The 15,265-nt window shown below is 44.7% G+C and overlaps 1 protein-coding gene across 1 annotated transcript in view; it reads left to right on the top strand.

The window, feature by feature from the left end:
• The window catches only part of SBF1 (SET binding factor 1), a gene marked incomplete in the record, with an annotated part of 417,110 nt that overhangs the window by 387,911 nt on the left and 13,934 nt on the right, over positions 1–15,265 (top strand). Inside the window, 1 exon segment of the mRNA XM_078779651.1 lies at positions 6,987–7,120. Within this exon segment, the coding sequence (XP_078635777.1) occupies positions 6,987–7,120 (134 nt within the window).

The following is a 15,265-nucleotide window of genomic DNA, read 5'->3' as shown; positions in this document are numbered from 1 at the left end:
TTCCTCCGTAACACTCACCACAGGTGTGCACTCTCTCGTTACATCCTCTGTAACACTCCCCATCCCGTGCTTCCATGTGCCCCCTCGCACCCGCGCTACGACCAACTCACTCCTTGGCGCGCACTTTTTCCTCACACACCCCAGAGTCGGACATTCTCGCCCGCACTCGGCACCACACTCACGCTTCGTAACACGCTCACCCCTTGACGCACACTTTACCAGCGGCCTCTCACGAACACCCGGATCCAAATCAACCCCCAAGCCGACTGAAGCTCCCCTCACATCATATACATTTCCGAATATATCGCCACTCACCTTGGCACCTCATCGTCGCACCTCCTCTGCCACCTGCAAACTTTATTTGGGGTAGTGAGCACATAATCATGATTTGAGCACCGACCTTGCACATATTCCATCACTTCCTCCTGTATCTCCTTTTTAGTTTCCCTCCGTCTCTTCTTAATTTCACTCACCCCTTCTTCCACCTCCTCTAATTTTGCCTTTACCTCCTTCATCTCCCGGTGCGCCCCCTCTATCTCTTCCTCTAACGCCACTTTAACCGTTTCTATGTGCGTCCTCACCTCTCGGTCCTTCGTCTCCATTACTTCTGTCACCTCTTCCAACTTCTTCGTCAACCCCTCATGTACCATCTGACATTCCTTCTGCGTCGCTATTAATTCATTTTTAATGTCTTTTTGTGTCGCTTTTAACCCCCCGGTTATTGCAGTGTTCTTTTCCACTTGGTCCACGAGTTCCTTTTGTCCCACTGTCAGCTGTTCTACTCCCCTCGTCAGACCCTCTATTCCCCCCTGTAACCTAGCCGTATTATTCCTCACCTCTTTCTCCATACGCTTTTCACCTCGCTTTACCTCCTCGCGTACCCCCGAGACCTCCTCGCTTACACCTCGTCGTATCTCCTCCTTCATCTCCTCGTATCTCCTCCTTCATCTCCTCGTATCTCCTCCTTCATCTCCTCGTATCTCCTCCTTCATCTCCTCGTATCTCCTCCTTCATCTCCTCGTATCTCCTCCTTCATCTCCTCGTATCTCCTCCTTCATCTCCTCGTATCTCCTCCTTCATCTCCTCGTATCTCCTCCTTCATCTCCTCGTATCTCCTCCTTCATCTCCTCTGTGGATGCCGCCCTCATCTGTCCTAATTCATCCCTTTGGGCATCCAATTTGGTTTCTACCCCGATTTTCACCTCCTCTATCTGCTCTCCCATTTGTTTAATTTCTCGGGCGGATTGCTCCCCTATTTCCCACAATTTGTTTTCCATCTTGTTTTCTAACCCCTCTAACCCATTTTTCACCCCCTCTATCTGATTCTCCTGGGCAGCCATTCTATTTTCCACCCCCGTTAACCCATTTTTCACCTCTTTTATCCCGTTGTCTAACCCCTCAAATTTATTGTCTAACCGTTCACCGGTACTCCTCGCTTCGTCCCTCATTGCCCCCATTTGGTCCCCCAATCGCTCACTATCAGTCCTCAATCCCACAAGTTGGTTTCCCATTCCTACAATTTGGTTTCCCAAGTCAATCCTCAGGTCTTCACTTGTCTGGACCATGAGCGCCCTTATTTGTATCATAAAGAGGTCCAAATTCACCGGTGCTGCGGGCGCGGCTGCCCCAACCACGTGCGAGCCGCCATTTTGTGCCTCTACAACCACGTGCGCGAGGACGCCATTTTGCGCGCCTGACACCTCCTCAACCACCTCCTCATTGCTCTCCTCCATTTCCTCCCTGTGGTCCTGAGTTACCCCTAACCCCTCTTCTAGCTCACCCACCTGCATCCGATCGCCTTGACTAGCCATGGCGCGATTCAATTTGGGATTTTAAAAACTAAATCTTGGCTGCTCCAAATTTTGACCAAATTTTTTTTTTTTTTATGTTTTAAAAATTGGGTTCGGGCCTCGTATCTCACTCCCAGACACCAATTGTTACGGACCGCGGATAAGATGTTGTTTTGCCAAGCGGATGGCACCGCGGCCGAACAGTTACCCCGACTAACCCGATTCCTGGACGTTGGCCGAAATCGCGCCACAGGTATTCAATTTGGAAACCTCTAAAGCGACCGAATGTAAAGAGGAAGAAGAAGAAGACGTACAGAAGAGTAACAGGATTTATTATTTACACACACTAAGCAAAAGGAGCAGTCAAGGTTATATACAGGGAAAATGGAAAAAGCAGGTGACACAGTGCAAATATTAACTTATACAAGCTTAATTAATACCGAGGGACAAGACAAGACACACAGAACAAACTCACGTACACAAAAGGATGGAAAGGCGGGGATGGTTTGGGACGGCAGAGGAGGGTCCAGGCAGATGGTAGGCGTCGAGGTCCGGCTCCAAGCGCGCGCTCCGATCCACGCTTTTGGGTCGAGGCGAAAATCCGGCAAACGCAGCCTCGCGTCTCACCGACCGGCGATAGGGCCTAGAGGGTGTCGGCCTATTGCCGCAATACAGGCACCCCCTCACGTCTCTCTCTCTCAGTCTTGCTAGATCACGCCTCTCGTTCGTGCCTTCTCTCCGACCTTGTACCTACTTTTTTCACCTCTATGAACCTTCAAGCAACTCCCTTCACAGAACTCTCACTTCAGAACTCCTTCTGTAGAACTGCTCGTGGGGCTCCCTTACTCATCTCTCTCTTACGCGATCTTCGCACGCATATCTCATCCTCAAGCGCGGGTGTGACACGCCCGCCTCGGTTTCGGTACCGCCCTCCCCCCGTGCTCTGTGACCTTATATGGCAATGCCACAGGCTTGCCTCCTTATTTGGACATGGCGCCGAACGGCGCGCCCCTCGTGGCGAGCTACAGGCTTGTTCCCTTATTTGGGCATGGGGCTGAACAGCCCCGCCCCTCGTGGCGCGCCCTGGGCTTGCCTCTTCCCGGCGACCCCGCCCCTCGTGTTCAAACAGAGCACGGAGCACGTATTCACTATTTGCAGCGAAATGAGAGGGCGCGCACCCCACGCTTGTGAAGCTGCTTTACCCAGAGAGGGAGTTTGGGCTGGGAAATGTAATTATTGAAGGGGAGCTATTCTTATTTGATTTGGTGCAATGGAGTGTCAATTAATGGCCAACAGAGCCTTAAACTCACATAGAATAAAGAGATAACTACTTAGAAGGGCTTAAGATTGGCTAGGTGTATGCGATGAATTAATTAAGGGGACAACCTTTGACCTTTACAATTATGGAGGTATTTACAACGATCATGACATTTACAAAGGGTGATCTTTACAACAATTACAAATCCACAACAATATATATATATATATATATATATATATATATATATATATATATATATATGTATATATATATATATATATATAAATGTGAAGAGGATTTGCATATCAGGTCACTGAAATTGAACCACCAATTCTTTTTGAGGTCAGCATAGGCCAAAAAGTAAACATAGGCCAAAGGTCAACAACTTAAGGTGAAGTTTTTAAAATCCTACATTTTCATCCAATTGACTTGAAATTTGGATAGGATTTACATATTGGGTCACCTAATTCAACCACCAATTATTTTTGAGGTCTAAAGGTGAAAATATCAATATGGGCCAAATTTCTAAAATCGTCAATTTTCATCTAATTGACTTGAAATTTGAAGAGGATTTGCATATCAGATCACTGAATTAAACCACCAATTATTTTTGAGGTTAACATAGGCCAAAAGGTCAACAACCTATTTCAGGAATATTTCAAGACATATTTCTGGCGCAGGGGCAATCAATGAAGGTTGTAGGCCTGAACTTCACAGAACAAGTGTTTGCCCATGGCCAGCTGTACGTGGGCTGCTCGAGGGTTGGAAAACCAAGCAATCTTTATGTCTTGGCACCACGTAAGAAAACCAGAAATGTTGTATGCCCAGAGGTTTTGAGAAATTGAAAATTGAAAAAACGTCATGTAGGAAATGTACTGTGATATTGCTCTAAAATATACATGTTCTTTTCATCATATATTTGTATTATTCTTATTCAACCCGGGCGAAGCCGGGTACCTCAGCTAGTATATATATAGATAGATAGATAGATAGATAGATATATATAGATATAGATAAATATATATATGTATATATATATATATAAATATCTATATATTATATGTACATATATACATATACATACATACATGAGATTTAACTGGACATAATTACCCCACAGTGTTCAAGTATATACTTCAATTTTAATAAAATAGATTTAAAAGATTTTTTTTTTTTTAATCCCAGAAGTTTAGCACTACTGAAGCCTTCTATCTGGAAGTTTAGCACTATTGAAACAAAAGTCTATCTGTAATTTTAGCGCTGTTGAAGCAGTCTGTCTGGAAGTTCAGCTATGAAGCAGTTTATCCAGAAGTTTAATGCTATTGAAGCTGTCTATCTGGAATTTTAGAGCGATCGAAGCAGGCTATCCGGAATTTTGGAGCTGTTGAAGCAGTCTATCCAGAAGATCAGCACTATTAAACACCACCCTCATGCACCACCCTATTTAACATTTTCCAAGTACTGCAAAGCTGGAGGTTTTTGGAAGTGCAAACAAGGCGATTTGTGTTTTAGTGTTCAAGTATATAATTCAATTTAAATAAAGTGAAGGTTGGAAAAGTCAAAAATTAATTAATTCCAGAATTTACCACCGTAACACATTACATTAGTTATTCGTGCCTGTTGTATGTGTCCTTTAAGACATCTACAGTGCCTATAGAGAGAGAGTCTACACCCGCTTTCAAAATTTTCACCTTTTGTTGCCTTGTATTAAATCGGACTTTTTCCACCTTTATTTACACATCGGAAGCCACAACTTCCAAGTGAAAAGCAAATTCAACGAATTTTTAAAAATTGATTCAAACTACAAAACTAGAATATCTGGTTGGATAAGTGTCCACCCCCTGAGTTAATACTTGGTGGAAGTGCCTTTGACAGCAATAACAGCTGTGCGGTTGTTGGGATAGGTCTTTACCAATGTTGCACACCTTGATTTGGTAATACGGAGTGAGTTTTGAACCTGGCCATGACGTCAGATTTTGGCTTGTATCTATTTTATAAAACAGGAGTGTCTGTCCGTCCATCGCAAAAGTACTCCCTCAGTTTTGGGGCTCGCCCCGCCAAACCTTCTGTGGAACGTTTTGGGGTCCCAGCGGATGTTGTGAGGTTGTTGTAAGGAGGTTTCACAAGCTCCGCAATAAAACTCATAAAGGATATACAAGCAAGATAATATATAGGGAAGCAAATATGGAGGCATATTCAGAAGCCAAGGCTTGTATTGATATGCCTATGAACTAACAACATAAATGACAAACGATAAATTAGATTAAGATACCGAATCAAAATGAAGGAAAATAGTCAAAAATACAAAGAATAACAACAATAAGAGTAAACTAGAACGGCATTCAGAGAGCATACCTCCACCTGGTTGGCCATATCACTCAATGGTGAAGAATCACTTAAAAATTCTCGTAGCCGGATCTGATCATCACCAAAATCGAATCATTTCGTCCTCGTCTAATATGCTACATCTCTGCCAAATTTCGTCCGAATCTGCCCACAACATTTTGAGATATTTTGTTCACAAACAAACAGACAGTGGTGAAAACATAACATCCATCCACCTTTGGTGGTCGAGGTAACAAATAAAAAAGAATGAAATAACAATAAGGCAAGACATGCAAAAGTGAATAAGTAATCAACGTGTAGAAAGGAAACTAGCAATAATACGAGATCAAATTTTGTTTATAGGAAGACTTAAACCGACTCACAGACGACTGTGCCTTCACTGCTCCATCAATACTGTTCCAAAGACTTGGCCCAAAATAACGTAGAGTATTAATGGAGTAAGATATACGAGTAAAAGGAGGTAGGAATAAGTTATGTTGTGATCGAGTGAAATGAGAGTGGATATCATGGACAACTGTAAAGTCAGATGAAAAAAACTTGTGGAAGAATTTTGTTCATATGCTTGTACATAAATATCCCAGTATGTAATTTATTAATGTCAAAAAGTGTCAATGTGTTGAGTTTGGTAAAAAGAGTTGCAGTATGGTCACATTGATGAGAGATTGAGAGAGGGTGCTGATCCTTATAGCGCGCTTTTGAATAACTGAGAGTAAGTGTAGCTGATTGTAACTGGAGCGTGCCCAGACAATGTTACAATAGTTCAGTTGAGGGAGGATTAAGGTATTATAGAGAAAGAATAAAATACAAGGAGGAAGGAAGGTACGACGTTTAGACAGTATGCCCTCGTTTCGAGAAATAATCTTAGCAATCGATAAAATATGATGAGACCGGTAAAGTTTATCATCCAAGATAACGCCTAGAAATTTCGTTGAATGAATAAAAGTAGTAGGTTCATTGTCAATATAAATAGAAGAAATAGTGTCAGACAGAGGTTTGGCCGATTTCCTCAAAAACCTTTTGGTGGATAAAGAAATTGGCTCGATATGGACCTGCTCCCGATTCCAGAAATGAACAGATGATGAGAAATTGGCTGGTTTGATAATATCTCAATACAATCGTGGTTTAACACAGTATTTTGTTAAAACATTGATGTATGATTGGAATGATGCTGTTTGGAATGAAAATTGAGATATTGAGTTTGAATATGAATGAGAAAATGACGTGAGGGTTTTTACTTTCGAACCGTGACATTCGCGGATTCGCCAAATGCAGATTCGCCATTGACTGGATATAGCAACATTCAGACTGGATACGTTTTTTTGCCCGTCATTCACGAACCGGCTGTCCATGTCTGACGTTCGACGGAAGGTGGCACAGCAATGTGGAATTTATTGGTTCCATGGTTTAGCATTCACCATTTCCGCACTGGTTGTTTGCTTTTGGCTTCCCACCCATGCATAGCACGGGTACCTCGCGAGTATAATTGTTTCTGTTGATGGTGTATGGCTTCCCATGAATACCTGGTTGAAATCTATTAGACCTGTTATTGATGGTTGTGGTGGTGATATTGTCAATGGCTTGCTTTCCAGGAATGATGTATGAAGAAAAAGGAGAGAAGGTTGGGCCTCGACAAGTCAAGGGCCTATGGGATTGCATTGATCAATTGCACCGAACCAGCCCTGTCTTCTACAATTACTTATACGCACCATCTGATGGAGAGGAGGTCTGTGATATTTCTAAAATACAATGTTATGTGTATATATATATATACACGCACGCACGCACGCACGCACGCACGCACGCACGCACACACACACACACACACACACACACACACACACACACGGTCATGGCCAAAAGTATTGGCACCCTTGCACTTTTTTCAAATAATGCACCATTTCTTCCAGAAAATTGTTGAGATTAAAAAATATTTTGGTATCCACATATGTATTTCTTTCATTTGCAGTGGAACAAAACAAAAAAAGTTGAAAAATTCCTGAATCTTAGCTTATTCCACACAAATCCTAAAATGGCCTGGACAATAGTATTGGCACATTTTAGAAGTTGTTAGAAATAATTAGATTTCAAGCAGGTGATTCTCCTTTACTTTGGAATTTAACTCACCTGTGATGAGCTGCAGGTGCTTGCAATATAAAAATCACTCATTCAATCAGTTTGAATCGAGAACAGGAGTCATTCTGCTGTTTTGTGTCACTCTGTGCACCACAATGACCATGGACAATGGAAAGAAAACCAGAGAATTCTCTGAGGAGGTCAGACACAAGATTGTAGCCAAGCATGGACAATCTCAAGGCGACAAGTCCATCCCCGACCTTGATGTTCCTCTGTCCATCATATGTAATGTTATCAGGAAGTTTAAGGCCCATAGCACTGTAGCCAACCTCCCTGGACGTGGCCGCAAGAGAAAGCTTGATCGAAGATTGCAGCGAATGATTGTTCAAGTGGTGGAGAAAGCACCTCGATCAACTGCCAAACAGCTTCTTTTTTTTTCTTTTTTTTTTTTTTTTTTTTTGTATACAAGATCGAGGCTCGTGAAAGAGCGAACATTAATCACTCAGAAAGACAAACAGACACATAAAACAAATAACATCGGGAGCGGTAGACAAGATGGGGAGAGAGGGGGAAGGACACAAACACAACATTTGAGAGCAGGGACCGAGAGACATGGAGACATGGAGAGATCTGTGGGAGGGAGAGGGCTTTGGGGGGGAGGCATGTGAAGGGGGGGAGGCATGTGAAGGGGGGGAGGCATGTGAAGGGGGGGGGGTGGGAGAGGTATAAACATATGGACACTGCCAGGATTTCCAGGAAATAAGTTGGAATTTCAAACAAGGTGGATCTGGGGTGAATTAGTGGGGGTAGAAAAGATCAAGGTTATGGATGGGGGAAGATAAGAGATGGTGGTGAACAGCTGTTTTAAAGACCTGGAGGGAGGAGAGGGATTGAAGGGAGTGTGGGAGTTTGTTCCACAGGCGGGAGAAAAGAGGAATGAAAGAGTGGAGGTGAGCAGAGAGCTGAGATTTCGGCAGTTTAACCATCAGAGGGTTGCTGGCAGATCTTGTGCGACCTGTAGGAATATTTGGGGGACAGAGCACAGAGAGAGCTGGGGGAGCAAGGCCGGAGAGGAGTCGGTAGAAGACAGAAAGACCACCTACCTGCCTGCGGTGAGTGAGTGAAAGGCCCTCAGAGATAGCTTCATCGCGGGAGATTCCAATGATTTTGAAAGCTTTGGATTCAACAGCGTGAAGCCGAGCCAGGTGTGAGGCAGGAGCACCAGCCCATAGGGGAGAACAGTATTCCATTGAGCTGCGGATGAAAGCCTTGTAAGTGGTGAGGAGCTCAGGTGTGCCGAGGAACGACTTCGCACGACGGAGGATGCCCAGTCGGCGACTGGCTTTGGAGGCCAGCTTGGAAATGTGGTTTTCCCAAGAAAGATCATGGCAGATAGTGAGACCCAAAAGCTTGAGTGACAGAACTTCTTGGAGAGGATTGTTGAGAAAGTAGATGGGAGGGTTGTCCAGTCGATCTTTTCGGAGAGACATAGTAAGAGAGTGAGATTTGGCAGGATTGAAAGACATGTTCCACTTGTTTGACCAGTCTGTGATTTTGTCCAGGTCTTCAGAGAGTGAGGAGGCTGCAGACTGCCGATCTGAGGGAAGAGGAATGGAGCGGCAGAGAGTGGAGTCATCAGCAAAGAGATAGAGAGGATTTTCCAGAGAGTCAGAGAGATCATTGATAAAGACCAGAAAAAGCACAGGGCCCAGCACACTTCCTTGGGGAACTCCAGCCTGAACAGGAAGGGGAGATGAGAGAAATCCATTCAGGGCCACACGTTGACTACGACCAGAGAGGAAGTCCGCAAGCCATGCATGGAGATTTCCATGGATACCATAGGAGGAGAGTTTGGTGAGCAGAGCTGGGTGCCAGACCGTATCAAAGGCCCTTGATATGTCAAGGGAGACAGCTCTGATTTCCTGTTTGGCATTGAGGACCTCCATCCATTGTTGAGACAGCAGAAGCAGCATGTCCAGAGTAGAGTGACCTGGTCTGAAACCAAATTGATGATCAGAGATCAAGCCATTGGAGAAGAGGAAAGATTTCATATCCGAAGCAATGATGGATTCCATGACTTTGCTGATAATTGGGAGCAGGCTGATTGGTCTGTAGTTGCAAGGATCTGTTTTTGCACCTTTTTTGTGTAAAGCGGTAATGTTAGCTGATTTCCAGGATGCTGGCAGATGACCTTGAGCAAAAGATAGGGTGAAAAGAACAGAGAGAGGGTGAGATAGAGCGGCAGAGCAGGATTTTAAGACCCGTGGGCTGATGCCGTCTGGTCCAGTTGCAGAATCAGAGTCGAGGTTTGACAAAAACTCCTCCACCTTGTCAGGAGAGAAGGACACAGAGTCCAGGAGCAGTTGGGTTCGACTGGGAAAGGTGGGAACAGAGAGAGATGGGTTTGGGACTAAGGATTTCGAGGCGAACACAGAGTTGAGGCATTCGGCTTTGTCACGTGCGATGTCAACTGTGTGGCCATTTGAGGTAAGGGAGGGGATGGAGGGGGAACAAACACCAGAAACGGATTTGACCAGACGCCACCAGGATTTGGAGGAAGGAGACAGGTTTGAGAGTTCATTCTTGAGTGAGGAGAGATAGTGCTTCCTGGCACTCCTGAGGGTAGACACACACTTGTTCCGAGCTTGGTGGAAGGAACTGAGATTTCCTTCAGTTGGATTAGCCTTCCAAGAGGCAAAGGCAAGTTGTTTCAGGGCAACTGCCTCACCACAAGATTCAGTGTACCATGGACGGGAGGAAGGGTAAGACAATTGAAGGCGAGATGGGATAAATCTGTGCATGAGAGAGATCAGTTTGCTTTGGAAGAATTCCCAGGAAGAATTGATGTCAGAGGCAGTGGAGATGGGAGACCAATCCAGACGATTGATGGCTGCTTGAAGACCGTCCCAGTCGGCCTGAGTGAAATGCCAGACTCGTCGACGCTGAGGAGGCTCTCTGAGAATGGCCAGAGAGATGTCCACTTTGACAAGCACATGATCAGAAGAACCGATTGGAGCAGAAGAAGAGCAGCAGACATTAGCAGGGAAGTTTGTCACAACCAAGTCTAGAAGAGAAGATACTCCATTGGCTGAGATCCGGGTCGGGAAATTGACAGATTGTGTCAATCCCAGTGAGTCACAGAAGTCCTTTGCTGAGGTGCCATGACTAGTGAGAGAGGAACCCACACCCAACCAGGTGGCATGATGACAGTTGAAGTCACCACATATGAGGAAGAGAGAGTTGGGATGAGTGGATAGAAGTTGGTCCATGTTGTCAGACATTGAAATGTAGATGGAGTCATCACTGTTTGGGGGACGGTACAGAACACATATGAACAAAAGGTGGGAGCGGAGAGGAAGCCGTAACCAGAGGTACTCCTGCGGGTGAGGAGGAAAGAGAGCAGTGCAAGGAGAGTGAGGAAGAGAGTTTTTGACAAAGATAGCCACCCCACCACCAGGCCGAGGCTCAGGTCTATCATACCGGAGGAGGGAGTAACCAGGAAGAGATATTAAGGAATCAGAGACATCTTGAAGGAGGAAAGTCTCTGTTAAGCAGATCAAGTCTGGATTGTCAGAAGCAACCTGTATGGAGAGATCAGTCAGGTTTGAGCGAAGGCCCCGGATGTTTGAGGTCCATACCGTTAATGAAGAGAGAGGGGGAGCATCGGGTACAGGACAGGGGAGGGGAGGAGTAGGGTAAGATGAAGGATGAGAGGGGGAGGTAGGGAGAGCAGTTGATAGTGTTTCAGATGTTGCAGAAGAGTTCCAAGAAAGGGAAGGATGAGGAGGATGAAAGGTTTGCTGGTGAAGGGATGCGGCACAGTGAGGGGTTGTTTGAGGGGGGGCAGAGGAAAGTAGAAGGTTTGGGGGGGTGGAGGTATGAGATAGAAGGGAGACGAAGTGGGGAGGAGGCAGCTTGGAGGAGGAGGGGGGAGGAGAGAGAATTGGAGAGGAATGGTATGGGGGGAGAATTGAATCGGAGGGATTGGGGTGGAGTTTTGAAGGGCAGGAGTGAGGGGGGAGTTTAGGAGGGGAGGGGCAAGGGGGGAGTTTTGGAGGGAAGGGGAAAGGGGGGAGATCAGGAGTGGAGGGGCAAGGGGGGGGATTAGGAGGGGAGGGGCAAAGGGGAAGTTTAGGAGGGGAAGGGGAAGTTTAGGAGGGGAAGGGCAAGGGGGGAGTTCAGGAGTGGAGGGGCAAGGGGGGAGTTTAAGAGTGGAGGGGCAAGGGGGAAGTTTCGGAGTGTAGGTGCAAGGGGGGGGATTTGGATGGGAGGGGCAAGAGGGGAGTTTAGAAAGTGGATGATTAATGAAAGATGAACATTGATAACAAATTGGGTTTGTTGTGATTTTCAAGTTAGCAATCCGGTTCAGGATGATGGAAGAGGGATGGAATGAATGTGAATTTAGACCATGTAGTGAGGGAGACGTATAAGATATTGAATTTCTTTTTTTTGAAGTGGAATGAGTTGGAGAGGAAATTGAGAAAAGCCTTTTAAATAGGAAGAAAAACAGCGTGTTGTAATATACCACTGAATAAAAAACAGAAGGGGAAAGGTTAAACATATTTAAAAATATTTAAACAGAACTATGAACAATCTTATATGCACAAAAATACCAACGGGGGGAGAGCCGAGAGGGACCACCACGAGTCACGTGAACAGGGCAAACGGTGGATGGCAAGGAGATAATGGGGGTGGGGCGAACAGCACACCTGGACAGAAAATACAGGATGAGACAACAGTACACGTGGAGAAAATAAAATAAATGTTTTTGGTTTTTTTTTTTTTTTTGGGGGGGGGGGGGGTGGGGATTTAGAACGTTAGACAGTATTATGTTCGGGGTAGAAGGGAAAAAACCAAGAGCCAAGCAAAACACACTTAAGTTAACAAAACACCGACGGGGGTACAACTACAGTACAAGGCCACACACGAGGAGCAGAACACGATTAATTAAATACGAGTTACAGGAAATTCAAACCAAAACTAACTATAATCAAACAATATCACATGGACGATAAAATAACGAATTGAAATTTGACAATCTATCTGGGGAAATGGGGGAGAAACACGTGGTCGAAGAACGAACGAACGAATAAGAAAGAATAAACGAATGAGCACAGAGAAGGTAATGTCTTTTTTTTTTGTTTTTTTGAGTTGAGATTTACATAAGGAAGTAGGCTTTGGGGTGGAAAGACTGCGAAAACAGAGAACGAAAGTTATTGGATCACAAACGACAGGCGCTGAGAGAAAAACAAAGCCTCAAGGTTGTACAGTGTACACTGTACAGGGCCTCGAGACGACACGAATTAACGCGATTTTCAATACAGGTATGAAAGATTTGCACCGAAAATCTTTGACGGGACAATATACGTACATACACCATAAAAGAAATACAGTTATAACGAAAATACAAATTGGAACAATGACTTAACTTCGATTTCGATGGAGAGCGTGGAGACCTGCGAAAAAACGAACCGTCGCCAGCAAGACCGGAAACGGAAGTCGAGCTGACCTTCCGACACAAGGTACGACAGTTTCAACTCGCACCATCCATCCGTTGCCAACTCAACAAGCATTACGCCGAGGTCCCCCGTCGGTGAAGTGATGTGAGTTGACAAAGTGGAAGACGTAAGGCGGACATCTTGGATTTTGAAGTGGCGACCCAATTTTCAATAGCGTTCTCCCTTATGCGTAGATACACCCACACACCAGATTAGAAGTTGGTACTTCACTTATTTTTCAAGATATTCCGCTCACAAGGTTCAGACATACATGGTGGCGACCATCTTGGATTTTGACGTGGCGACCCAATTTTCAATAGCGTTCTTCCTTATGCCTAGATACACCCACACACCAGATTAGAAGTTGGTACTTCGCTTATTTTTTAAAGATATTGCGCTCACAAGGTTCAGACATACATGGTGTCAGACATACATGGCGGCGGCCATCTTGGATTTTGACGTGGGTTGCACCCACACACCAAATTAGAATTCGGTCCTTCGCTTACACACGCACGCACACACGCACGCACGGACGCACGCACACGGACGGAGGGGAAAACCATAGTCTCCCTTTCGCTCCGCGGTGCAACGGGGGACAATTAGATGACCAAATTAGAGATTTTTGGGAAAGCACATCATCTCTCTATGTTTACAGAAAACAAAATGAAGCCTTAAAAGAAAAGAACACCTTCCCTACAGTTAAGCATGGAGGAGGTTCAGTGATGTTTTCGGGTTGCTGTGCTGCCTCTGGGACTGGGTGCCTTGAATGTGTGCATGGCATCATGAAATCAAGAGATTACCATGGCATTTTGGAGCGCAATGTTCAACCCAGTGTCAGAAAGCTGGGGCTCCGTCGAAGGTCATGGGTCTTCCAGCAGGTCAATGACCCCAACACACTTCAAAAAGCTCCCAGGAATGGTTCAAGACAAAACGCTGGACTGTTCTGAAGTGGCTAGCAATGAGTCCACATATAAATCCCATTGAACACCTGTGGGGAGATCTGAAAAGAGCAGTTAGGAGAAGGCACCCTTCAAAGCTGGGAGAACTGGAGCAGTTTGCACAAGAAGAGTGGGCCAAACTACCAGTGGAGAGGGGTAGGAAGTTCATTCATGGCTATAGGAAGCGCTTGACTGCAGTTATTTTGTCCAAAGGCCGTGCTACCGAATATTAAGTCTCGTGTGTCAATAATTTTGTCAATGCCATTCATTTTTATTTTCTGATTTAAAAGGATATATTAAGTTCTGAATCAAAAACAAAGGATCTGTAATATTAGCAGTGAAATAAGGAATTGTGGAGACCAAATACTTTTGTAAATTTCAAGTTATTTTTTGGAGAAAATTGTTATTTGAAAAAATGCAAGGGTGCCAATATTTTTGGCCAAGACTATAAGTATACATACTTTTGTTTTTTTTGTAATGTCAAGGCTCATGGGAGAATATGGACGTCAAAATAGTAATGTACTGAGAGTTCTGTCGTGGGGCAAAAGGTGGATGCAAAACGCAAAGGAATGAAGAAGCAAGAAGAGAAAGGGGGGATGCACAGAAGGGGAAATACAGCAGCTTACAAGTAAGAGTGATTGATTAGGTAGTGTTTGGGATAGGGAGTGATGAGATTCAGGAGTACCACCGACTTGAATCCATGCAGAGAAGAGTGGGATTAACCTGAAAGCTAACTTTAGGAGGGGGTACCCGATGAATGCATCCTGACTGAAGGAGCTGGGGAGGGACATTGGGATGAAAGTGGAAGGAACGAGAATGAGGGTGAAGCAGTAAAAACAAAGGGCCACAAATCTGTCTCCATGGAAGGTAACATGGGAATTAGGCGGAAGAACCCTACCTAAATTAATCGCTTCAGACGGCATCCGCACTGTCGTGCCGCAGAGTTATCTGTGGCTCTTCAGCTTCAGGGTCAAAGCTCAGGAATCTGGTCCAACGAGCCATTCGTTACCCGGCTGGCGAATCCATATACAGTGCATTCGGAAAGTATTCAGACCCCTTCACTTTTTTCACATTTTGTTATGTTGCAGCCTTATGCTGAAATCGTTTAAATTCATTTTTTCCCTCATAAATCTACACTCAATACCCCATAATGACAAAGAGAAAACAGGATTTTAGAAAGTTTTGCAGATTTATTCAAAAGAAAAAACTGAAATGTCACATTGACATAAGTATTCAGACCCTTTGCTATGACACTTTAAATTTAGCTCAGGTGCCTCCCATTTCTCTTGATCAAGGTCAAGGTCAAGCGATGTGAATACTTTCTGAAGGCTCTGTAGGTTATAAATTATGAAATGTTGG

This window comes from Myxine glutinosa, chromosome 1, assembly GCF_964187855.1.
Source record: "Myxine glutinosa chromosome 1, kmMyxGlut1.1, whole genome shotgun sequence".
In the NCBI taxonomy this organism is placed as follows: Eukaryota; Metazoa; Chordata; class Myxini; order Myxiniformes; family Myxinidae; genus Myxine; species Myxine glutinosa.
Note: the sequence above shows the minus strand (reverse complement) of the source record. Positions and strands in the feature narration are given on the sequence as shown.